At 43.6% G+C, this 25190-nt stretch overlaps 2 protein-coding genes across 2 annotated transcripts in view; both read left to right on the top strand.

The window, feature by feature from the left end:
* Positions 1 to 25190, top strand: part of rabgap1l (RAB GTPase activating protein 1-like) — a 78144-nt gene that overhangs the window by 23486 nt on the left and 29468 nt on the right. The window lies entirely within an intron of this gene.
* gpr52 (G protein-coupled receptor 52) lies at positions 5814 to 6932 on the top strand. The gene has a single exon (XM_030791045.1). It carries the CDS (start codon positions 5814 to 5816, stop codon positions 6930 to 6932), a length of 1119 nt encoding a protein of 372 aa, XP_030646905.1.

The following is a 25190-nucleotide window of genomic DNA, read 5'->3' as shown; positions in this document are numbered from 1 at the left end:
CTGTGTTCTGTTGAGACCCAGATGGGCAGTTTTTTTTTAAGCATCTTTTTGAACTGAATGAGACTATATCAGTGATTTCTGTGTATTTCTTTCCAAAAGGCACTCTTTGCTTCTCTTCTTCTACTTGTCTCTCTCTCTCTCTCTCTCTCTCTCTCTTTCTCTGTGCTATAGGCATGAGATGTGCTATAGTATAATACAGACGAATTTTTTTTTTTTAAAAAAGGAAACAGTGCCCATGTGTGGCGTTTTCCTCAAGGGAAGCGTGAAGCTGACATTTTTGCAACCTTTTCATTCCCAGCTGGCTGTGAGATTTGCCAAAGGTGCATAGCTGTTCATCCAAAAAACACCAAAGTGGCGGTTTTTGGAACAGTGTATTCTCTATGTTGCAGCGTATTCCAGTTAGCGCAGTCACTCTTGCTTATGGTACTGCTCTGGATGTCACAAGTATACAGTATATGTAATACAGAATATATATATGATGAGGTGTATTACATTCTGAATACTAATTACAATTCAAATGTAATATTTGTCCTTGAGAGGTTTTGGCCATGTACAATGTCGAATGTGTATGAGAGCATTATGGATGAGGAGTCATTTGATACTTGTATTAAGTAATTCTTTACACGTAATGAGGGATCGTCTGAGGAGTTATTTAATAATTTAAAGTCATTTTTTTCATGACATGTGAAAAAGATTAAACACATTGTATGAAGAGGCTGTGAACATAAATTCTGCCACAGTGAAGCATTGCACAATTATGAGCTTCAACATGGACCAAAAAAAAAGAAAAGGAAAAAAAAAAAATCTTAAATGCCTCATGCCCAAGAGGGTTTATTTTAACCTCTCCACCATTGAGACAAATCATTGGATTAAACCCCACGTTTTATATTAATATTCATTTTTTTTTAGTAACACTCTCGCTGTCTATTGCCATCTGCATCTGGCTTTGATTATGCAGTCTTCACGACTCTCCTTAAGTAGATTACAGCCTTTATGGAGCATGTAATGAAATCTTTGATGGCGGATCATTTCACCAGTGTGAAGTTGCTTCACATTCGTCATATTCAGCGCGGCACTCCAAATGTAAAAGGGTGCACAATTTTTGCAGAGGAGATGAATGGTACCTGAAGAGACCATAAAGTACAAAATGTCTGTAACCTCAAAAAAAACCCCACTCTTTTTAGGGATTTTTTTTTTTGTTGTGTTTAAGTGATGTTTTTCATGCTTTGTTTTTCAATTAATGTTTGACGGTACTCTACTGTTTTTTTTTTTTAAGATCTGGTGTCTTTTATTGTTTGATTGTTGTTTTAAAATTCTTTTCCTAATTTATCTGAAAGATGATTGTTTTTCAAGCGCCTTCGTTCGCTAGACTGCTGTTTTTTTCACACAGCAAAAGTTGTCATGCAGCATATATTTGCGCATTTCCCTCATTTTGAAGTGCCAATAATAGCTCTAATAAGCAACATGCTGTATATCTAATTTGAGAGAAGCACTGGAAATCGTGGGCCAATTGCTATGTTAAACGGGACTCCACTGCGCTGACATGTCCCTGTTTCCGCCGATGAGCTGCCATCTTCCCTGCATGAGAAGTGCCTGAGGGACTGGAGGAGCCGTCGCTCACAGTAACACCCCCCCCCCCCCCCCCCCCCCCAAAAGTCTCTCTAGACCAGCTGCACTGCACGGATAGGCCATCCATCCGCATAGCCCCCCATCCAACACACATCTCCCCCCCCCCCCCCCCACCCCTTCACCCTTTACAACAAGGCTCCTGTTTGCCCAGCTAAAGCTCTGCGTGTATCTCAATGCAGCTCCTCCTTTACTGAGCTGCCATTCACGGTGGGCTTTCCGCACCCATACGCATGCACACTTTGGTTCCCCTCTCTCCCTCTCTCTGTCCCCCTCTCTCTCTCTCTGTCCCCCTCTCTCTCTCCCTCTCCCTGTCCCCCTCTCCCTCTCCCTCTCTCTGTCCCCCTCTCCCTCTCTCTCTCTCCCCCTCTGCCTCTCCCTCTCCACGCCGTTGTCCTCAGCACAATCAATGACTAGCGAGCCAAACGCATTTCACTTTGAAATGAAAATGTCTTTGGTGGTCTGTTTGATGTTGAGAAATACGTAGAGACGCGAACATGCGTTTTAGGTTTTTTTTTTCCTGGTTCTATTATGTAAATAGCTATGTAAAATGGATTTCTTTTCTTTTTTTTTTTTTTTTGCGCCATACGTTTGTGTGCAGCGCATTGAGTGTAAGTTGAGCTGCTCACCCCTAAGAGACGTTGTAAATAAATGTGTTTTGTCTGCCTGTGGAACCAGGCTAGGCCCTCTTGCTGACACAGAAATGACAGTGTGGATTACGGAGAAACACGTTGAAAGTTGGATCCTCTGGTCATGTCTGAATGAGTTGCGATAACAGCCATGTTCTCCCTCCAGGACAGGCAAATACGCGGACATGTGAACAAAAAAATTAAAAAAAAAAACAAAAAACCCTTCAACTCTTCTGCTGAATGTTCCAGCTACACCCAGTTACAGCTATCTACTGTCTCTATAGCCATACCAAACCTGTCAGAATTGTTTAGCACACTCTGTTTTGGCATAGTAGCTCAACCTCGACCTTGATTTTACTTGCCATTGCATGATTTTTTGTTATCGCGTCGATAATGATTTATGCGTCGAGTGTGTTCACTTTAATGCTTCCCCATTTCCTGCCCCTGCTAAACATCGGTGTAACTGCTACTGTGACCCTTATGTCCTGGTAGATTGCCTTTGAGCTGAACAGAACAGTAAGAGTCTGGATGCTCTAACACTGTGGTCCCTTTGGCTTGGATCAAAAGCTGAGAAGATGACAGATAAAGGGGATTACTGTCATTGTTTTTTAGAGCCTTTCTCCTTCACTATGGTGAATTATTAACTAAGCCCTCTGGCTGGCACCATTGTTCCATAGTAGACATGTTAAGGTACAGAAAAGCAGGTCCGTTGAACCCTTTTTTCATTCGTTCACGCTGTCATCCCTCAATCTCTCTCTCTCTCTCTCTCTCTCTCTCTCTCTGTCTCTCTCTCTCTCTCTCTCTCTCTCTCTCTCTCTCTCTCTCTCTCTCTCGCTCTCACTATCTCACTATCTCTCTCACTCTTTCCATTTTTGTCTTTTGTTTATTCTTTATTCTTCTGTTACTTGCATTATGGTTTACTTGAAATACTATTATTATGTAGGGCTCCATGCAATATAATGGATCAGATTTTGATTCAATTTGCGATTTGTGATTTGAAATTGAGTGTGACAGGACCCAAATTGTGCCAGGATGAAAACCAGGTCTTTTAGCCCACCAATGAGCCCCCCTGAATGCCTAATTTGTTCCTGTTTGTTGCACCATGTCAGCTGCTGTGAGGGAGGGTCCAAGCTAACTGAAATGCCTGGCAACTGTTACCAAGGGGCAGATGTAGCCGGGCTTGATCATTACTCTGTTTAACTGACTGAAGATGGAGTGTGGGGGGTAGTATAGCGAGAGAGAGATACTCAAACAGACAAGGTTGAGAAATGTGGGACAGGGATCAGCTAATAGAGAGAGAGAGAGAGAGAGGGAGAGAGAGATGGGAGAAAAGCTTTTGTTATTTTTGAATAGGAATCACCATTGGTTGTAACATCAAGTAGAAGCAAAAGAGAGAAAAGGGAAGACAGAGGAGAAAAGAGAGAATAATGTGGTGGAGGAGTTGAGAGAGGCAGAGAGGACCTCAGGTGCAGCCAAAAGGGGAGGGTGGAGAGAGAGACAGAGAGGGAGAGAAAAGGAGGGAGGGAGGGAGGCAGGGAGTGAGCATGTGTAATAGAGAGAGCGAGAGAGAGAGAGAGAGAGAGGAAAAAGAACTGTAAGCCAGTCACAGCGTCTCTCTCCCACTGCACCAGCGGTGAGGGCTGCTCATCTCCTCAGCAGAACTGCATTCATTCTTTTCTTTCCTGGAGTGTTTGGACCTGCTGGTTATCTGTGCAGCCTTAGTCTTTCTTGCATGGGTTTTGGGAATGTGTTATTTTTTTTTTTTTTTTTTTGCCTAAAGTGATTGGTACTTAATTAGTTTTAAACAACTAACACCCTCAGCCAGGGCTGGCAGTAGACTGGTGAACCTCACGGGTCTCTAGGAAAACGGACAGAAAACGGAGTGCAGCGTTGGCACTGGGATTTTCCTCTTTTTCCACTGAGGGAGCATTTTATCCCGCACTGTGACTGTGCATCATTTAACGAAGGAGACCTACTGACAGAGCAAAAGGAGGAAAGTCAGAAGGTGGGGAGACAGCCATGCCTCTATCAGTAAAGCTGACTTTGAATGGAACCAGGCTTTTATGAGTAATAATACTGATAGAATTGAAGTTGAGTGAAACTGAGCCCTCTCTGAGACGATAAGTGGATCTTGAGTTCTGACTCATTGCTGTTTGGGGCAGGGAAATGTAGGAGATGAACAAGTTTGTGTGAAAAGCAGCAAGGGGGTGGGGAGATACAAATTAATGCTCTGACCTGCTGTCTCAAGCCCTCTTAATCAGGGTATCTAGACAGTAAAGCAGCAAGGCACTGAGGTGGCTTCTCATGTGGTGAGTTTCCACTCAGACGCAATGAAGAGAACACTGACTTTGGAAATGCTTGCCTCCTCTCAGATGTGACCAGTTTTTCTCTCTTTCTGTATGCCTTCCATTGGAGAGCTCATGAAAAACAAAAATGGATTGGAAATAAGCCGACCAAAGCTGCCTTTGTTGCACGCATAATGCGATCCTGAAACCTGTGATTAGTTTGGTTCTTTGGACTACTGAGACGAACTGTAAACACGATTCCCACAGCGGTCTGTGGCGCTGGAGAATTGACCTAAACTCCAACTGAGCGGCCTGTGTTTATCTAGAGTGTGTCTATGTTTTGATTTCAGACAATAGAAAGCACACAGGGGGTCCAGACAGTGACAGAAAGGTCTGTGTTTCAAAAATCCTACATGTCAAAAAAAAAAAAAAATAACATGAATATGCTATCTGGAGACCCAGGAAAATCGATGGATTTTTACAACTTTGGACTTTTTAAGGAACTCAACAGCAGGTATGATATGCCTAAACTATCGGGGTATGGTTCAAACCATAGTTTTATCCCGTGATCCCTGGACTTTATTTTTCTTGGAAAGAATGAAGAAGTGATCTTTAACGGCTTAATTGTGTTGCATTAATTGCTCGAAATCGACATAATTTTGAAATGAAGGTATAAAATGTAGGGCTCCTTTGGATTTATTTAAGACAAAAAATTTGGATCTCTTTTGCCCGTTTCATCTTCTGAGACCAAAGGAAATTGTTTTGGCTGATCCAGTTTTTCCTACAAATCTTGACCTGTTTGTGTGCCCTTTCATTTGTGCATGAGCAGCTCATGTTCTCAGCGCACAATAGCAGTCATCTTTATACTCAGATGTGGCTGCAGTCTGTCAGGAGGTGCTGTAATGAGCCCTGCCGACTGGCCTTCTTTACAGACATGCCGCCCTTTCCTGATTGTTGCCGTTTGCTGTGGCAGTAGCCCTTTGTTTGTGTAGGAAATATCTTTGCTTGACAATTATCCAACTGCTCCCAAGCATGACTGATTGGCGAGGAGAGGTGGCTGTTCATTTTTTCTCCTGCGGACCCAATTGATTTTCGTCAGTTCTTCATTTCACTGAGACCCAGCTATGTGAAAGAGAAAGGTGAAGGGAAAAGAAAAGGAAGACGATAGAACCGTGTTTGCTGAAGGAGATTACTGACGGGGCTCTGGTTACAGGGGCATCTGCACTGGCTGTTTGACCGTGGAAAACTACTGAACTGGACAGTGCTAAGAACAATGAACCAGTCGGAGCACCTAGACCTGATCTCCACTGCAAACAGCAGTCTCGGCAGTCATGTCAGGTTGTCGCTGAACCACTCCTGTCCTCTGGGCTGGGGGCAAAACGAACTGGTGGAGGCCTGTGTCTTAGAGACTGCTATAATTGTACTCCTGACGGTACTCATCATCGTGGGCAACCTGACGGTGATCTTCGTGTTTCACTGCGCTCCCCTACTACACCACTACACCACCAGTTATTTCATCCAGACAATGGCCTACGCTGACCTGCTGGTGGGGCTCAGCTGTCTGGTACCTACACTTTCCCTTCTTCACTATCCGGCTGGTGTGCAAGAGCCCCTCACCTGTCAAGTGTTCAGTTACGTCATCTCAGTACTCAAGAGCGTCTCTATGGCCTGTCTGGCCTGCATCAGCGTTGACCGCTACCTGGCCATCACCAAGCCGCTCTCCTACAACCAGCTGGTGACGCCCTGCCGTTTGCGCTGCTGCATCATCCTCATCTGGATTTACTCCTGCACAGTCTTCCTACCCTCCTTCTTCGGATGGGGGAAGCCGGGTTACCATGGTGACATCTTCGAGTGGTGCGCCCACTCGTGGCCCACCTCGGCTCTCTTCACAGGCTTCGTGGTGTGTCTCTTGTACGCACCTGCTGCACTGGTGGTCTGCTTCACCTACTTCCATATTTTCCGGATCTGCCAGCAACACAATCGGGAGATCAGCGAGCGAAGGGCGCGCTTTCCCAGCCAGGAGATGGAGGCCGGCGAGGGAGGCAGCGGACAAAGTGCAGGCCACGGACCAGACCGTCGATACGCCATGGTTCTCTTCCGCATTACCAGCGTCTTTTACATGCTCTGGCTACCCTACATCATCTACTTCCTGCTGGAGAGCTCCCACGTGCTGGACAGCCCAGCACTTTCCTTTGTCACCACCTGGCTGGCCATTAGCAACAGCTTCTGCAATTGCGTCATCTACAGTCTATCCAACAGTGTGTTTAGGCTAGGCATGCGCAGGCTCTCACAGACACTCTGTTCATCTTGCTCCTTCAGCTGCTGTGCTCACAATGACAAAGACTTTGGAGAGCCAAAACCTCGAAAGAGGGCCAACTCCTGCTCCATCTGAAAAAAAAAAAAAACACTCAGTATGTGGGAGAATTGAGATACCAATCTAATAATGCTGCTAAATATCGTTGAATTATCTGTGTCGTAGAGAGCCAGAACGTTTCCTTTCAGGCCGACTTTGGAGATATACAAGCGATGTCTGTATGGCTCTGATACGTTGCGTTGTTGTTTGTGGCATCCTTGAGATTTGATGGCTACACTGCAACCTAACCTGCCGTGCATAAACTCAGACTGTGGATCTGAGTGGTTGACCCCATTCATTCAGTTGTATATAAAGTACATGCATGGAATCAAGATGGCACTCACCTTGTTTATATAACAAAAACCAAAAGGCCTATGGCCACAACCTGTGCTATGCGCAGAGATATGCAGAATTTCCAGATTATTTGCAAGCAAAACATGGGAAAGTCAGTGCCCTGGGGTAAGCGTTGAGTGGAAAGAAGGAGGATTCTTGGTTTTGATGGTTCTCTCCAAATATAGTGACTTTATGTTGTCACAAATTCAAAACTCACTGCCAGGCTTTGTTTTGTTTCTACATTTAGATGTATTATTATTTTTAATTTGTTTGTTTTTCCTCTTCACTCTGCCGGGACCATTTGATACTGTTTGGAGGATGAAGTGGGAAATTGTGGGGTCACATCCACCAGTGCTGTCTTTTTCTTACTTCCTAGTGCTGGTCCCTCTGTTGCTTTGGTAGTTCAGATTCAAATTCATGTGGCACAGTTGTGCATTTCACCTTGCTAAGGACCATTCTCCACATGTTCTATAGCACAGTGTGTCTTAAATATTAATGCTTTTAGTTTAGTCAAGTCTGTTAGGAGGTAAAGACTACTTATGCTCACTTTTAACAAACAACTTGGAAGGGCAGAAGCAGTCAATTCCAAGTCAATTTTTCTAATGTAGCATTCCAAATAGTATTTTTGTGTAAATAATGCAGAAATATCACGTATGCGCACAATTCCAACAAATGCCTGTAATTGTCGTGGACTCTCGTCTAAGTCAATAGAGGCGTAGCCCTTGGTAGTTTGTAATTGAACCTGTTTGCCTGCAGTGAATCTCTGACCCTCCGAGAGAGAGAGAAAAAAAAATAGCAACGCGGCGTATTGAACCATTTTTTGTTGAATCGGCTAGAATTTCTTTTGTTAGAGGGCTCTGGACCTAAACTGTATGCACCCTGCTTCATAATTCAGATTAACAATTTTAGTTATGTTAAACCTACAGATTTATCTGTATTTGTGCCTCAGATAGTCTATATTTTTTATCAAAAAAGTTTTATTTAGAAATGTATTTTGATTTTACGGGATGTTTTTCATGTATGCTCATGGATGCAAAATTAATTTTTCTTGTCCTGGAATGAGATTTTATGGCTTAAGTATTCAAAGAGTATTCAGATTTCGTTCACTTTTGAATTCACTCCAGTGTTGAATTCTTATTTTTTTTCCAGTGTCTTAAATTTATTTTTGAAATTTTTGGTACCATTTATAAAATTTAGAGAATAACTTTGCTCATGTGCACTAAAGTGCTGTAAAAATACTTTTTCTTTTCTTTTCTTTTTTTTTTTTTTGGTACGCGCATTGACAGATTTCTACGTAGTGATTTTAACAAACCTCCTGAGTAATCCGACACATTCCTGATATATATATATTTTTCCTCTTTTCAAATCTTTTGCATTTCAAGAAGAGCATGTTTTTACTGTCAGATTTTAAGGGGAAGTGTGCCACTACTGTTGTCTCCACGGTGATACACGTTTGTTTTATGGTTTTGTCACTTCTTCCTATTATCTTCATCCTCTGACTTTTAGTCAGGGAATATGATGTCCTGAAGGAAGCAGCAACATGGAAAACAATATTTCACTAATTAAACAGAGAATGCAAAATGTGTACTGATCCTTTGTGGAATGTGGTAATTAGGTATTGGGTTTTTTTTTTTTTCTTTTTTTTTTCCCTTTGGTTGTTTGTTTAAAAAAATCGCACTTGGTATTGCTTTGAGTCTTGTATTGGTGGTTCAATGAGGAACAGTTTGATTATTTGTCAGATAACTTGTAAATTTCAATTCGCTGATATCTATGTCCTGATGAGTTACTAGTGGATTTTTGGCCTTGTGAAACAATTGTTGCAGCTTTTTTTCCCCCTGCATTCCAGAGAGTTAGCTCAAATGCATCACGAAGTGTCTACAAACAAAACCACATATTGGAGAAATGAAAATCAGACTGACTAAACTGCTCTATGGTACACTGGTGAGGGTGTCATACACATTTTAAAAATCTGCAGACTTAGTTACAGTAAATGGTTAATTTATTGGTTTGTTTTGGTAGCTCCCAATGAATATGCTACTTGTTAAATAGGAGTACGTCTGTGTAGCTGTATTCAGTCTGCTTAACAGCTAATATATGTTTCGGCAGTAATCATATGATCCATATGATACTCTAGCAATGAATGCACATTCCTGTGTGTAAATTGTAATAGATGCTGCTGTTACTATAATGTGTGATATTTTTTTTTTTCATTAGGAAACAAAAACAATAAATTATACAATATCTATTTTTTTATTTCTGAGATTTTGTGAAAAACTATGGATTTGCTGTTGCTGACAATACAATAAAAGTGAACAAATGGAAAACAAATATTTTCTCAGTAAGCAATGGTCTGAATCCTTACAAAACAGCAGTGATTTATGCTAACAGGCTCTCCCTAGTGACTATGGGTAATTTTTCTCGTAAAATTAGATAAATGGATATAACACATAAATGGGTTACCAAAAATGAGAAATTATCTCTTTTGCTTTGCTAAAAGCTAATTTGTCAGTGAAAAAATCTGAATAGGGACATAACCCTAAAAAAGACTCTACTGAACCGTGCAATTTACCAACAAACGTAAGCATGGTAACGGTAACTTCCGAGTGTGGAATTTGAATACGTTTGGCTTGAATTTGCTGGTCAGGTGTGTAATGCTTTTGGAGGCTGTCACTGGCTTGGATGGTTAGGGTTAGCCACCCACCAGTAAGGCAATGGGAGGTTTTAGCACTGGGATCCTCTAAGTCAGTGTAGCCTGAACTCGCACACAGCAGGGTTTTGAGGCTCAGTTGCTGCCTTTAGAAAGGTTACATCTCCCTCCCCTCAGAAAGGAAATTAGAGATGTGCAGTTAGAGGGGAAAATGAAGTGACCTTTTTGAAATCTAATGAGCACATCAAATGTTTCCATGATCACGGGAGGCTTTGGACCCTCACTCCCTTCATGAATAAAACATGAGCGCTCTCCGTGTCCACTTCCGTCTCACTCCCCTCATGCTGGAGGGAAAGTTTGCTTTTCTACTACTCACATTTATTTCATGACCTTAAAATGAGTTGTATTTTTTTTTTATATTATCCTGTCCTTGTGATAGGGCACATTTAAATAGTGCTTTTGATAGTAGGAATTTGAAGTCATTGGATTGATCAAAGCCACATTTTATTGTCTTAGGCTGCATCTGGTCTTCCTGCAGTGGTCCTTTATGAGCAGTGTAGACTTAGATGGGCATAGTTGAGCCATGGAAGGGAATGAGTGCCCTTTTTTTGACATTGAAGATAATGCATGCTTGGTCACAAAGGTTCAGACCAGAGAGAGAGAGAGAGAGAGAGAGAGAGGGAGGGAGTTACATATTCAGTGTATCTGTCATTAAAGGTGTTCTTAATGTTTGCCTGGTCTGTTTTCAACCACAGAAACAGATGAGAGGAATTCTGCCTTTGAAATTATCACAGCTAATGCGGTAATGATCTGGGCCACACTTCAAGCAGTAACTAACCATATTAACGTTTAATAATGCAAGATGTTGCTATGCACATTGAAGGTATTGCATCTCCAGCAGCGTTTTCTAGAATGATCTTTCCCTTTTTAGTTGATCTTGTACGAGTGGATTTTGGCTGGCGTTTTAGCGTCCTCTCTCTCTTTCTCTCTCTTTCTTTCACCCCCCCTCTCTCTTTCTTCTTCCTCTTCCTCTCTGTCTTCCTCACTCTCTGACTTTCTCAGTTTTTTTGGATGGTGAAAGCTCTTGCCTCCTTTTTTTTCTCTTGACAGTATGTTTCGACAATGCTATCTTTGCAAAGTGCCATCGAATCCTCTTGAGGTGGTTGGCTGCATGATTATCTTCAGGACACTATCTTTTCCTCCAGTGCTCTGAATACGCCTGCTCTCTGTGGGAGGCTATTGCCGACACTACCATCATACCTCTGTTGGAAAGACCCCCCCCACCCCACCCCCAGGGGAAAAAAAGATAAAACATCTAAAAACACCTAAAGTTAGCAAGGTGTGGACCTGGGTTTGTTTGAGGATAGCTTTGAGAGAAAGTTGTTCTCTCTTTCTCATTATCAACCTCTGTGTATTTTTAGACCATTGGCAAACAGTTTCTTTGCCACAGCACCAACCTTTATTCTGTCCAGCTGCGTTTCTCCATTAAAATGACAAGTCTGTTTTCAGCTGAGGTGGTCTACCTGTAGTTGTTTTATTTCTTTGAAAATGTGAAAGATTAGTATAATTTTCCGTCGATTTGCTTGAAACTTGAACGTTTTTTATTGGTTATATCTGTGCCTGATGCATGAGATATGTCTTTTTTTTTTTTTAACACACAGAGTGGTATGCAAATAGCATATCTTACCTCAGTCTTCAAACATTTCACATTGCAGTAGCCAATATTTTGACTTATCACCAAATTGATTTCTCCTTGAGTTTTGCATAGCTTTAACCTTTCAATGCAATTGACCGCAAACACATTGAGTAGATGACTAACATCGTTCCCACAGCGCATTGCTCTGATGTTTACAAAGTACGGGGTTGGTTACAGACGGCTCCACTTCTGTTTTTGTTTGTTTCCTCCCTCCATCCTTTCTTCTGTAGAATATAGCTACTGTTTAACATTTGTTCTCTCTACCAGTCCTTCATCCATATTCATGAACACAATGAAGTGGAGCTTACAGTCCACGTCTAGTGAATATTTATGACAATCCTCTTCGCGGTTGTATTATGAATTCCGTTTAATATTAATCTGTGCCGCGGCAACAACTTCAGAATAACTTCTCCCTTCAAAATTGCACTTGAGGGGCGTACGCAGGAGGAACACCTGCCTCTACCCAAACAAACCGAGGCGGCACCAACTAATCAAAGATGATGCGTTCGCAACCCTTTTGTCAAGCATGCTGCTAACACTGTGCTTCTGCTATACAGCTTGTTGTTTGTTACAGACCTCTCTCCACATGTATATCAGATGCAATCACAGCACCCTGGTGTAACGCAGCATTGATTTTTCCAGGAGGGAGGTCTAAAAGTCAGAGCCGTGCTTTCAAACCGTATAGTTTACCATCTACCTAGAGTTTTTTTTTTTCTTTTCAGTATCTCCTCTGGGGCCATTTTAACGATAAGCTGTAAGAAGGTAGATTAGCGGTTGGAAAAAAAAAAAAACTTGTTCCTGAAGGACTGGTGGTTTTTCTTTTTTTTGTTTTACATCAGCACTTCATTTATTGGGTCAAGGAGCTCGCGAGTGTTTGTATCTGAATCTTGTTTAAAACGCATTACGCCTAGCACAGCGCATTTGAGAAATTACACTCAAGAGATATGTCGCAACATCCAAAACCTCCCCAGTTGGGCATCATCTTAGATGCATCAGTGTTTACGTTTCACAAATAATTAAAAAAAACAAAAAAACAAATCCTTGTTCGTAACACAATAGCATTTAGGTGTAGTGATAGCGGTCGATAATGCAGTTGCTCTCCAAGGGGAGTCATGGTCTCCATGGAGAGAGTCGAGAGAGAGACCGAATGCTCTCCATGAGGAAGTGGTCCTCTTTGGACTCTCCTCCTCAGTGGCCTGTTCCTCCCTGCTGTTCATGCACCACGCTGCTAGCAGATGAATGGCCTGCGGTCTGTTGACAGTAACACGTGATGACAGCTGACTATTCTTTGCTATTAGGCTGGTCTCCTGCCCATTTGAGGAGATCGCCATCTGTCTCGTTTGCATGTTACAGCAGAGGAATTCTGGGAGGGGAAGATGAGGAAGAGAGTGGAAAACATGTTTCTTTAGATTTTACGTTTCCAAGTCGACAAACCAACCTCTCCAGTTGGCCTTCTTAACGTCCACCCATAGGTCTCTCTCTCTCTCTCTCTCTCTCTCTCACTCTGTGGGCTTTTATTGGATTTAATTATTTTAATTTCCTTTTTAATTTAAAAAATGGAGAGGGAGATTAGCAAAATTGCTGCTCCAAGTTTAACACTCTTCAGAAGGGAGCAGGAGAGTTGATACTCACCAGAGTGGCCTGATTATTTTTTTCTTTTTCCACAAAATCTCTAAGTCTCCAGTGAGGCTTGCCATGATGGATTACAAATTTGTTCAACTTCTGCATCATTAAACATGTCTGTCTTAATGAAATATATGATTTACAACACAACACACTAAATCCACTCCAGACCTGCGCCATAACAATCTTTTATAGCCTGCTTGATCATAACACCCTATTAAGCCAATATTTTTCTTAATGCTGCCTGCCTTTGATAAGACCTAATGGATAATTTTACTAATAAAATGTGAAAAGCCTTATGTCACTGAAACACACAGTAACTTGCGACTTATCGACTCGTTATTGTTGTTCTATGATATGATGGTATTATTGGTGCGTTTTCATAACATTCCGGGTTCTTCATTTGTCTTTCTAACCCTGGAGTTTATATTTAGCTCGTACCCACTGGCTTTGTGCCAGAGCTCCTGCTGCCGCCCCCTGGGGGCAGTGCCCAGCTGTCAGCCCTCTGAGTCCTGCCTGGCATTGGCACACATACAGACCTGCCACATGCGCCAATGCAAGAACAGTTCCCACCTCAGCACCCAGGCACTACGCCACCCAGCCCCAGGTTTTCATTCGCTTTAATGCCCTGTCCCACACCTCCGCCTGCCTGCTAACCCTTTGTCCCTTTCTCTTTGCTCACCAAATGTGCTGTCAGAAATACAGGTGAGGTTTCCACAGATACCAGAGGCTGCTTTATAGGGATGGAAACACACACACACACACACGCACACACTGGAAAAAAAAGCAAATGTTCTGAGATGCTGGCTTCCCCTCAGGCTCTCTCCCTGATATTTGCTGAACTTCATCCACCAGCACAAATTGTTGCCCATAATAATCCGTGTGCCAGACACATAACGGGTCAACTCCCAGGAGCCATAGGTCCGGACGACGCCTCTGTGGTGTCATGTACTCTCGATGCATGCCAATGTAGGGCCGTCTGCTCAGTTTGGGATGTGGCGCTCTCCTCAGGTTTGAAGGCCAATTTGTTTTATTTAAAAATGACCTTTATGCCTGTTTTAGACCGTCTCTCAAAATGGGCTGTTAATGTTCATCAGTTCCACGTTATCACCGTCGTTAAATGTATTTATGACCCAGGTCATTTCCACTAGACCTGCTTGACCTTTGCCAGATGAGAAACAGATATGAGGCTTTAACTGTATGTACGTGCTGTGTTGACAGGGCTCATTCTGGTCAGGGGTGGAACATATACACTATGTTGCCTGTTGTGTAGGTGCAGAACCCGTTCCATTCTAATTAAAGTGAAGAGCAAGGTAGCTGTCCACACACACACACACACACACACACACACACACACACTTTGAGCAGTGTTTGCAGAACATCACAGCATGGGAGTTTGGATTTGTGATGGAGAATGAAGAGTTCGGCTGTGGGTTGTGTTCTATTTGTATGGTTCTACTCTGGTGGTCCAGGACAGACAATTAAAGCATCTGCAGTCACGCTCGAGTCAGAGAACTCCAGATGTTGTTGTTTTTTTTTTCAGTGTTCAGAAAAAGAAAAAGAGGGTGAGGACTGGGGGGGGGGGGGGGGGGAAGAAATATCTTCTTCAAGGAAGGAAACTTCCCCTGTCAAACTAGGACTATGTATCAAATCTCAGAGGACAATATATTATGAAGATTTCATCCACACTTTCCTTAAAAAAGAAAGTTATAGCCAAAACTCTACTTATTTGACAAAGAGACAAATTGGATGGAATATATAGCCAGTGTTGTCGTGTTTGGCTTTTATAGCTGTTTATATATCGATTATTCTAAATTAGAAATTATGCACAAGAATCCAAAGGATGTGCCAGAGAAATTATGGTTGCTCTGTCTTCGCATCATCATGGAAACAAATCAAGTGATCTACAACACTTCTGTTCCACTTGTGGTCATTTGTAATTAATTAGAAATGTTGTCCAGTCGATGCTTTTCATTTTCACTGACAGTTGCTTCTCAGATAACTCTGTGTGGGTGTGTGTTTGTGTGTGTGTGTGTGTGTGTGTGTCTGTGAGAGAGAGTCTGTCCAAAAGCCCATTCTGTTCTCCCCGACACATGCACATCACTTGAGCCTTTCTCTTTTGTTTTCTGTGAAAAAAAGAGCCAAGGGATCATGTGTCTCAGTGCCTGAAATAGAACCACAATGGAATAACCAGCTAATGTAATTAGTGGCTGAACAAACAGGTTATGAGCATACTCAAGGGAGTGAGAAAAGAAGGAGAGAGAGAGAGAGAGAGAGAGAGAGAGAGAGAGAGAGAGAGAGAGAGAGAGAGAGAGAGAGAGCGAGAGCAAGAGCGAGCTAGCGAGCACGACAGCACTCTCTTTTCCCAAGTGGATTCCGAGTTTCGGCATCATTTTAATCGTCTGGACAAGTGGCAGTTCTGGAAGAAAGTGTTGTAACGGCGTCTCTGGGGATGGGCTGGCTCAACATTGGCTCAGTATACGGTACTCCAAAGCCTCTGTATTAGTGTTCACGCCGGCTGCTCTGCGCTGATGACACTGATAGTAATGATGAGACAGCAGGCATTCTCTGTGGGACGCCTTGGCGCGCCCGGACCGGGATCTGACCTTTCCTGCTCTCTTATTGGACCAGCCTGCTGCCATTCTTTGGCAGCCCTCTGTGTACAGACACCATGGCCAGCCAAGGCCATCCAAATGCCTTCATTTCCTGTTGACTTCTCTTAACCAACCAATTGTATTGGTTGTGTGACAAGGGAAAAATGTGAAACGCCTGCATATTGGTTTGTTATCATTGTCCCTTGCGTTCCTATGGCTAGGAGGATTATTTGTGAGTGTCAGTTACTTGGTGCCCTGGAAACGTAGCCTTGGCTTACATTTGGGACTACACACAAGGCTGAGACGAATTGTTCAGAAACTCATTTCGTGCCATAATGACACCCAGCGCAGAAAGGAGGTCACAGAGGACAATGAAGAATGTCTGGGACATCACTCTACCCTCATCTCCTTCAGCCTGGCCGGTGTTTGGAGAGCTGCCGTCTCTCAAACCCAATTTTGAAAGTCCTACATCCCATTGAGAAACTGATCATTGTAGCAGCTGGGAAATCAGTCATGATTTTCGATGTTGTCTCATAGCAGACCAAGCATATGTCATTTAATTTTGGCCTTTTTGGGGGGTGTGTGTTTATGTTTGAGTGGGTGTGTCAATATGTATGAGTTGTTTTTGAAAATGCATAGGCTGGTTATGTCATCTTCAGAAACTTGAGTTCTTCAGCAGTGGCTCTGAGACACTCTCTGACATATTGTAACTATGGCAACCATCAGCTGCTCAGTGGAAAATTGAGATGTGAAAGGCTTTTTGAGTGTTTGTTTGAAATGTTAAAAATAGCGTGCAATCAGACTGTTTTACCGCTTACAACTCGTATGTCATTTATTTATTTATTTATTTTTTAATAGTTCAGTAGTTACATAGTTTACGTTCCTCTAGATCATCCCTGTCTCCCCCAAACTGCATTTAGGAAACAACCAGCATCTCTAGGCAAACAACCATGTATCGCTGTTTTGTCATTACCTTTGAGAGTATGTTGAAAAGCTGTTGGTGGTCTGTGTCTGAGAACACTCTGCCGTGGGGTGACTTGCTCCACCATCTCTGATTATGTAGGGACTACAACTCACTTGTGACCTCTGGAACCTTGTCCCATGACAGCCTGAAGTGCTAGACCATGTTCCCCTCTTCCACCTGGATCTTTCCTCTAACACTTACCCCTATCCCCAGAGAAAGCCAGGCTGTGGTACTACCCAAATGGAAAGAATGTGGCCTGTCTCCCCGGTTACCAAAGGATACAAATATAGAAATATTCAATGTCTGCAAATACGCTATCTTCAGACTTCTCGGGCTGCTTATCCGCGTCTGTGGCCAGTTTAAACCAAAACACATCTTCGGCTTTGACGGCTGTAAATGACAAATTAGCATGCGGGAGCGCCGGTCCGCCCGCCGTGACAGCGGTGACGGGCAGCTGACGGATGAGTTTACGGTCCATCAGGAGAGAAGCAGCTGTCTCAGACCCCCGAGACTCTTCCCCCAAAAAAACATCCCAGCATCCCTGGTGGAGCCGGGGTCTCCAGACCTCCACTTTTTATCCAACAAAGTGGCATAATTTGAACATTACTTGAATATATAATCAGAATTTGAAGGATAATGTCTCCCCACAGAGGAGAGCTGTATTGTAACGGTGCACAGTCAGTGAATGGCTTTACAGAGGACTTAGCCCTAGTTTCTTAGGCAGGCACATGTTTTTGACTCTGAAACCTGCAATTTGTGCGTTTCATCAGTCACATTGCCTCAGTTACCAGAATCTTCATCCGTCTCAAATAGATGCAAGCACTACAGCCCATAGCAATGTGAATGCGTGTTATGTCCACGCTAAACTACAGACATAATCTGCCTACCACAGCACCTGGTCTTGAGTCAGAAACCTTGGCTGGGACTGCCTTTGGCCAATCCTTTTAATTTGGTAAAATACGCTTAAAATTGTTTTGCTTAATTTGACACTGTGCGATGAGGTAAAAGGTGATTGCATGAAAGGCCAGTTTTTTTGTGGGGTGTGGGGAGCACAGTGGCAGTTCAGTGGTATTTTGATTGAATTAGACCCTTAGTTGTTGGTGCTGAGAGATATCAACATAAAACCATTGTAAGCTTTTCTTGTTTGTGACAGTCAAGATCCCTCCTCACGTTTACCTTTACGTGTCATTGGTCAGTGCCTCTTTCACTTAGGGCGGTCTGCAGTTTTGCTAGCGCTTTCTCTTAGTGAAACACTTAACAACTGACCATCAGTGCAATCACACACACACACAAACACACACACACACATACCCTACATACATAATGCATGAAAAAGATTAATCCGTCTCGGTGCCGGCAAAGCTCCCGTCGCTTTTGGACACTCTCTCCTCTCCTTTCCAATTTCTTTCCCTCTCTCTCTCCCTCTCTCTCTCTCCCTCTCTCTCTCTCTCTCTCTGCCTCTCCTTTTCCATTTCTCCCCTCCTCTGTGAGGTTAGGCCAGTGTGATCAAGCTAACGCTGGTGTTTGTCAATTTCAATTATGCCCTCTCCTTTGAAGCGCTAGATTTCACCCAGGGGAGAAATAGGGGTGGCAATATCCTTCTTGTCAATCACCTTTGATTCCTCCATCTATCTCATTGCCTGCCTGCCCTCAGACCAAGCCCTTCATTCCTTTCACTACACCATCACAGGCTTCGATAGAGGTTTTTTTTCCCCCTAGAAATGATCCATTATCTGAAGAGGCATGGAATGTACTTAGGCCTACTGTATGTGTACAATTTCTATTGTTCAGTATTTTCATTTTTAATAGAAAATGAAGTGCCAGTCTTCATTGTGCGAATTAAGAGCTTTTTTTCTCCTTTTGTTGGTAGATGAATAATATCCACTCAGATCTGAATATGTGATATTAGAAAATTGTAGCCCAGAAGCTTTGTGTGTTCCTGAATGCACTGTTGAGCATGAGGCTGAAAGATAATAGTTCAATCCCATTGTGTTATAAAAACTGTATCTATATATATATATATATATATATATATATATATATATCTATATTCAATGATAAGAAAGACAGTTATAGATTTGTCTTGTGGTAATTTATCATAATTGAATACTCTGTAGTATAGTTTTCAGTTAGTCTTTCTGTTTAGCTTGCAGTAGTTAACCCACTCTAGACCATTAACTTTACACTGTACCACTGCTATTCCGTCCTTTTCTTCTACTCTCTTTCTGTCTTTCTCTCTCTCTCTCCCTCTGTTTTTCCCTCTGTCTCTTAACCTCCATCTGTCTCTCACTCTCTCCCTTTCTCTCTCTCTCTCTCTCTCTCTCTCTCTCTCACTCTCTCCTGTTTTTCCCTCTGTCTCTTAACCTCCATCTGTCTCTCACTCTCTCCCTTTTTCTCTCTCTCTCTCCCTCCCTCTCTTTCTGTCTCCTTCTCACTTTTCTCTCTCTCTCATGGTCAGAGTAGCAGAACCCACGTGCGTCTGTAGTCATATAGGTTATTCAGCGCCGGGTGGTTTCTCTAGTGACAGCTCTGATGTTCTCAGTTTGGGTGAAGAGGAAGCCGCCTGGTTCCGCACCCACCGACAAAGTCACAGGCCTCCATCACCGCTCCTCACGTGTCAACGCCGGAAAGTTCCAGAAACCAAATCCTTGAATTAGGCCCCGGTGACAGCCTGAGCGTGTCAGGCGCTCTTTCGCACAGTGTCTGCTGTCTCGCTCGCTGTCATGCTCCGCACGACACCAGCGCCGGTTGTCAAGCAGAATCTCCGTGCGCGCCTTACAATAATGTTGTTTGCTGTCTCGTCATGTTGAAGAGTTGCTCACTCATCCCTGGCCTTGCGCCCCCCCCCTCCTTTATCATGACTCCAGTAATCTGAACTCATTAGCTGCCCTCAAGACATATAAAATATAAAACTGGTTCAATCGTTGGGATAATGAGACAAATAATGGCACTGATAGGTGTGGATGGCTTCAGTGACAAAGTGCAACTCCAGTATATGTATATTACCATGTGTGATTCAAGCATATGTATACAGAACCATGTGCAATTCTCTCTGTAGGCTTTGTTGTCCTAAGTCTGTCCATCTGTTACTTAGAACCTGTTCAGGGTAAGCAGAACCAATTGTACTGGATACATTTGTCTGAGACCATCAAAACTTGCTAAAATGGGGTGCCAGCCCTCCCCAGTAGGGACAGTTGTCAAGCGGCTGTGAAGACTTTGACCTGGTAAAGGTATGCGCTGCGCTAGCGTCTTCTACCTAAGAGGTTGTGTCACAGAGTGAGAGAGACAGAATGGCCTCGATTGCGTTGTGGGAGTTACACAAGCTCGTGGAGCCACCGGACGGTTTTCTGACCGTTCTCCCCTGGAGCCACAGAGGTGAATCTACCTCAGATCAATGAGCCTGAAGGTCAGCTGTCTCATCTTTGTCTGAGAGAGCTGGGCTAATTTCGACAGGGCTAAACCTTGTGTTTGCCGCCCAAATGCGCTCGACAGCGGCAGCGCCTGTCGATGCGACAGTTTTTGATGAGCAAACTCCAAAGGAGAGGGAGCAGCAATTATCTTGTGAACAAGACAGAAGAGGAGGCAGCGTTCTTTCGTATTCGACTTTTTTTTTTTTTCCCTCCCCCTCTCTCCTCCCTCCCATTCACTTCTCCTATTTGCCCATGGGAGGCTCCACAGATGTTTGGGTCTGAATTGCCACTTGAACCCCATGTCTCTCAGTTTATTTATGAATAGCATTTGTCAGGAAACCAGGGGATTATGTGCCATCGCTGAAAATAACAGACTCATTTTTATACATGCTGAGAGAGCGCAAGAGGGAGAAAGAAAGGATGGAAAAGAGTGAGAGAGAGAGAGAGAGAGAGAGAGTGATGGAGAAGTGGGTTTAGTCGGACAGCGCCGTCATGATAATTAAGCTCTCATTGTCGCGTGGTTGCAGACGACCGTCATTGCCTGAAGGAAAAAGAGATGCGTGAAAAGAAACAGAAGCAGAGTGGTGTGTCATACACAGGCATCATTTTCTGAAGCAATACATCCTTACTTAGCTCAATACCTTTATCTGATGTGACCTCAGTTCACTTTGTTACACTGAAGCTGGAGTCTACATCGATTTGCCAAAGGGCAGTTTCCCGTCTCACGCGCACACACGTGTACACACACACACACACTCCAACTGACATACATTCACACACAGACATAGACACACACACTCACACACAGCTCTCTGTGGTTATTAAGGTGTGCAGGGGAGGTGGAGGGTGGGGGGGGGGGCATAGTGTTGGGATGTCTGGGAGGCAAAAAGCTCTCCTGCTCGACTTCATCAGCACTTTTTCTCTCTGGCTGCTGTAAGTGGGTTACCTGCCCTCCGTGCCTTGGCCTGGGCTGACTAATGCTGTCTCTGTGAAGCGGGCCCCACAGCTGCAATTAGGCAAACTCACCCCAGACAGCTTCTCCCAGGAAACGCTGCAAGCCTATTGGAAGACTGAGAGAGTGAGAAAGAAAGGCTGTATATCTCATGTTAGCAGACTATACATTGTGCGGTACACTGCCAGACAGTTCGAAACCCCTAGTGGCACCCTCTCGTACATTAGTCTATTAAATTACTGAGAATTATGTGATTTACATATTGATGTAGTCATTGTGGTATTGGTGGTGTCATTGGGAAAGATACATGTATGTGTGCGTGCTTGTTTGTGGATCTGTGTGTGTGTGTGTGTGTGTGTGTGTGTGTGTGTTTGATTGTGGACAGCTACCTTGCCCTTTACTTTAGACTTGAATCACTTTTGCTATTCCAGAAAGAAAGGATAGAGCTCTCCTCTCATGGAATGCAGTGATCCCAGTCACAAAATGTCTCAGCTGCTCATGATCATCTCTCTATAGCAAACACAATCCCAAGAATACAAGCCAAACACAAGCCATCTATACTGCGCACATGAAATAAAAAAAGTGGGAAAGAATTCCATTTGCAAAAAATATTTGTTAAGCGTGAAAATGGCTAGTGTCAAGGTTGGGTTTAAGGATCAGATACAACATCAATACTGCAGTTACATGTAACTGCTTCAGTGCTGCAATTACATGTAACTATTTCAGTACAGAAGGTACATATAACTACTTCAGTACTGCAGTTACATATAACTACTTCAGTACTGCAGTGACGTATAGTTATTTCTGTACTGCTTCAGTTACATGTACAACCTCAGTGTTGCTGTTACAGTCAGCTACTTCAGTACTACAATTACATAAAACTACTTCAGTACTGCAGTTACATAAAACTACTTCAGTACTGCAGTCACATGAAACTGTTTCAGTAATGCAGTTACATGAAACTGTTTCAGTGCTGCAGTTACATGAAACTGTTTCAGTACTGCAGTTACATGAAACTGTTTCAGTAATGCAGTTACATGAAACTTCTTCAGTACTGCAGTTACATGAAACTGTTTCAGTAATGCAGTTACATGAAACTGTTTCAGTAATGCAGTTACATATTTCTCTACTGCAATTGCATATAACTACCTGAGTGCTTCAGTTACAGTCAGCTACTTCAGTGCTGAAGTTGCATGTAACAACTTCAGCACTGCAATGACATGCAACTACTTAAGCAGTGCAATGGCATGTAAGTGCTGTGGTCTGCTGAGATATCTTCAGCCAGACAGAGGTTCTCCTCTCATTCTCCAGCCTTTCTTAACCAGTACTGAACTGTCTGCAACATAGCAAATGCTCTATGGTTTGCAGACAAGCAACAGATGATAAAAAATAAGAAATATATTAATACGCAAACGGAAATTACCTCCTGACCATGATCAGTTCATACATGGCTGTTAGAGTGGCTTTATTCATGTCAGACTCTGTGATCTGTCTTTTAAGATTTTTCCTTTATTTTCACCTCTCATAAAGCAATGAAAGAATTAGCATTATAGTCCAGACAGGCAGAGAGAAGGCCTGTGATCTCTGATGGAATGGAGACTCCTGACCTGACCCTGCGGTTTGTGTACTCACTAGGTGTGCTCTGTTCTGGGTTCAGAGTATCGATCGAAGTGGAAGGATACTATATCTGCCTCCGGGCTACTCTCCTGAACCTATTCTCAACCCCCCCTCCCCCCTCCCGTGTTACGTAAGGTCGGCAGTCACTTGTCCCCCTCAGGCTGAAGACTGCGGCGTGCCCCGGCAGACAAACGCTGACATCAATGCCTGGACTCAGCAGCAACAGCAGGCTTTTTATAGTCTGCTAACTGTTTCTAATTTTCTAAGTGGCAGCGCGCAAGCCCAAAGGATCGAGAGTGAACAACCACACACTACCGTCTGTTTGCACGTCTTCTCAGAGCAGAGAAGAACAGAACAGAATGCCACAGAATCCTCTCTCTCTCTCTCCCTCTCTCTCTCTCTCTCTCCTCCTCCCCCTGTTTTTTCTCTTTTCTTTTTTTTCCACCCCCCCCTTTTTTTTTTTTTTAATGCAGTCCATTGGCACATCTTACAGACCACCCACAATACTGTCGCTTGCACACTTCTGCCAGCCTAATCAACTTCTGCCGATGTCGATCTGTCGAAGTGAATCATTCAGAATTTAGAATTCTTGCTGTTAATTTAATGCCTCTAATCTTGAGAAGGTAGAGTTGCACTGAGTTGCAGTCACTGCTCTCGGCTCCCTCTTCAGAAAAGAGAGCGGTTTGTCAGGAACAAAAGAGAAGCCTAATTGTCGGCCGAGTATTCTGTCACCACAGAGTGTGATTTCTCATTCGGCTCTTTGATAAGGGATAATTAGCGGAGAACAAGGACCCGATTCTGCAAGTGAAAGGATGCAGGTGGAGGGGGAGAGAGAGAGAAACACCCATCCTCTCTCACTCCGACTCCTTGACTAATGATGCTTTTAATTTGCGCCGACGTACACTGTTAATTTAATCAAACTGTTTACAACTCAGCCCCGCCAGTGAGATTTCTGCCGACTCCGACTGACGTTGCCATGGCAGAACGGTTTGACCGACGACCTCTTTGTCGATGATTTTCAGCTGCGGAGCTGATAAAGCATTTGACACCAGAGCTCGTGTGTTGCCGAAACACAGAGCCGTTTGGTTTGAGCTCTGTTTAGCGGGAAGAGGCCAACTTGGCATATTGCCTTATCTCGTACCCTCAGAACAACTGATTGACAAATAAGGTTAATACCGTTTGCTGCAGTGGCAGTATATGATGCTGGCGTTCTTTCTATACCCTTAGCCGTCATTAAACCCACTTTTAAAACCGTTAGCCGCCCGGCAGTAATAGAGATTCCGTTCATTTTCGAGATTTGTGCCCTTCCTGATTACAGGGTGTGGAAATGAAGCTACAGCGAAAGGAGGAAAAGAACCTCATTTCCATTTCAGCACTTAGCAGTCACCTTGGACATAATCAGCTCTCAATGGTCCACTTATGTAAGTTGATGCAGCACTTGTGGCGGGATTGCTGCTGATTACTCTGAGGGCAGGCAAGATCAGGCTCCACTGCACACTCGCAAGGTGTGAAAATTCCCCTCAAGGAGGTAAATAAAAACCCGCATTTGAATAGGTGACGCTGATCCAGTGTTACAGTCCTTCAGTTAAATGTTGGTAACTGGAGAAAGCCTAATGGCTATACATACAGCGCTTAACCCACTGGCAGTCCTTAGGCTTTGTTTAGTGTCAGTATCAGAGGATTTCTGCCCAATTCAAACAGTCTGTGTGTTTCTCTTACAGCTCTCTCTGTGAATAAACGACTTTAGTAATTCTTCTCTGTCGTCCCAGAGACAGTCAGAGATATTACACTCTGATGTGCTTGGTCTGAGATTTAGAGAATCCGCTATTACACCCTCTTCTCTTTGATTTCATTACGTGCAGCTGAATGCCATTCGTTTGAGCAGTTTGGTCTCTACTTGTTCTGTCACAAATTCATAGATGATTTTCAGAAGACTTGTGTCTCCATCATGCTTTTCTTTTCAATGCGTTGTGTGTGCGTGCGTGTTTGTGTGTGTGTGTGTGTGTGTGTGTGTGTGTGTGTGCGTGCGTGCGTGCGTGTGTGTGTGCGTGTGTGTGTGGTGTGTGTGTGTGTGTGTGTGGTGTGTGTGTGCGTACGTGCATGCGCGTGTGTGGTGTGTGTGGTGTATATATGTGTGTGCATGTGTGTGGTGTGTGCGTGCGTGTGCGTGCGTGTGCGTGTGTGTGCGTGCGTGTGCGTGCGTGTGTGTGTGTGTGTGGTGTATGCGTGCGTGTGTGTTGTGTATATATGTGTGTGTGTGTGTGTGGTGTATATATGTGTGTGTGTGTGTGTGTGTGTGTGAGGGACAGAGAGAGAGAAAGAGAGGAAGATGAGCTCAGCTGTCAGGGCTCAGGCCGGCTTTATCTGTCTCTCCCACTCGTCCTTCCCCCACTGCTCCTTCCTGCCAGCTCTCTTTCCGGAAGTGCTGCAGAGTAGATTAGGCTGGAGAGCTGTTCACTTG

This window comes from Chanos chanos, chromosome 14, assembly GCF_902362185.1.
Source record: "Chanos chanos chromosome 14, fChaCha1.1, whole genome shotgun sequence".
Lineage (NCBI taxonomy): Eukaryota > Metazoa > Chordata > Actinopteri > Gonorynchiformes > Chanidae > Chanos > Chanos chanos.
Note: the sequence above shows the minus strand (reverse complement) of the source record. Positions and strands in the feature narration are given on the sequence as shown.

What these genes read in the sequence shown, in the direction of transcription:
- gpr52 (XM_030791045.1), top strand. Translation starts at nt 5,814, where the DNA reads ATGAACCAGTCGGAGCACCTAGACCTGATCTCCACTGCAAACAGCAGT.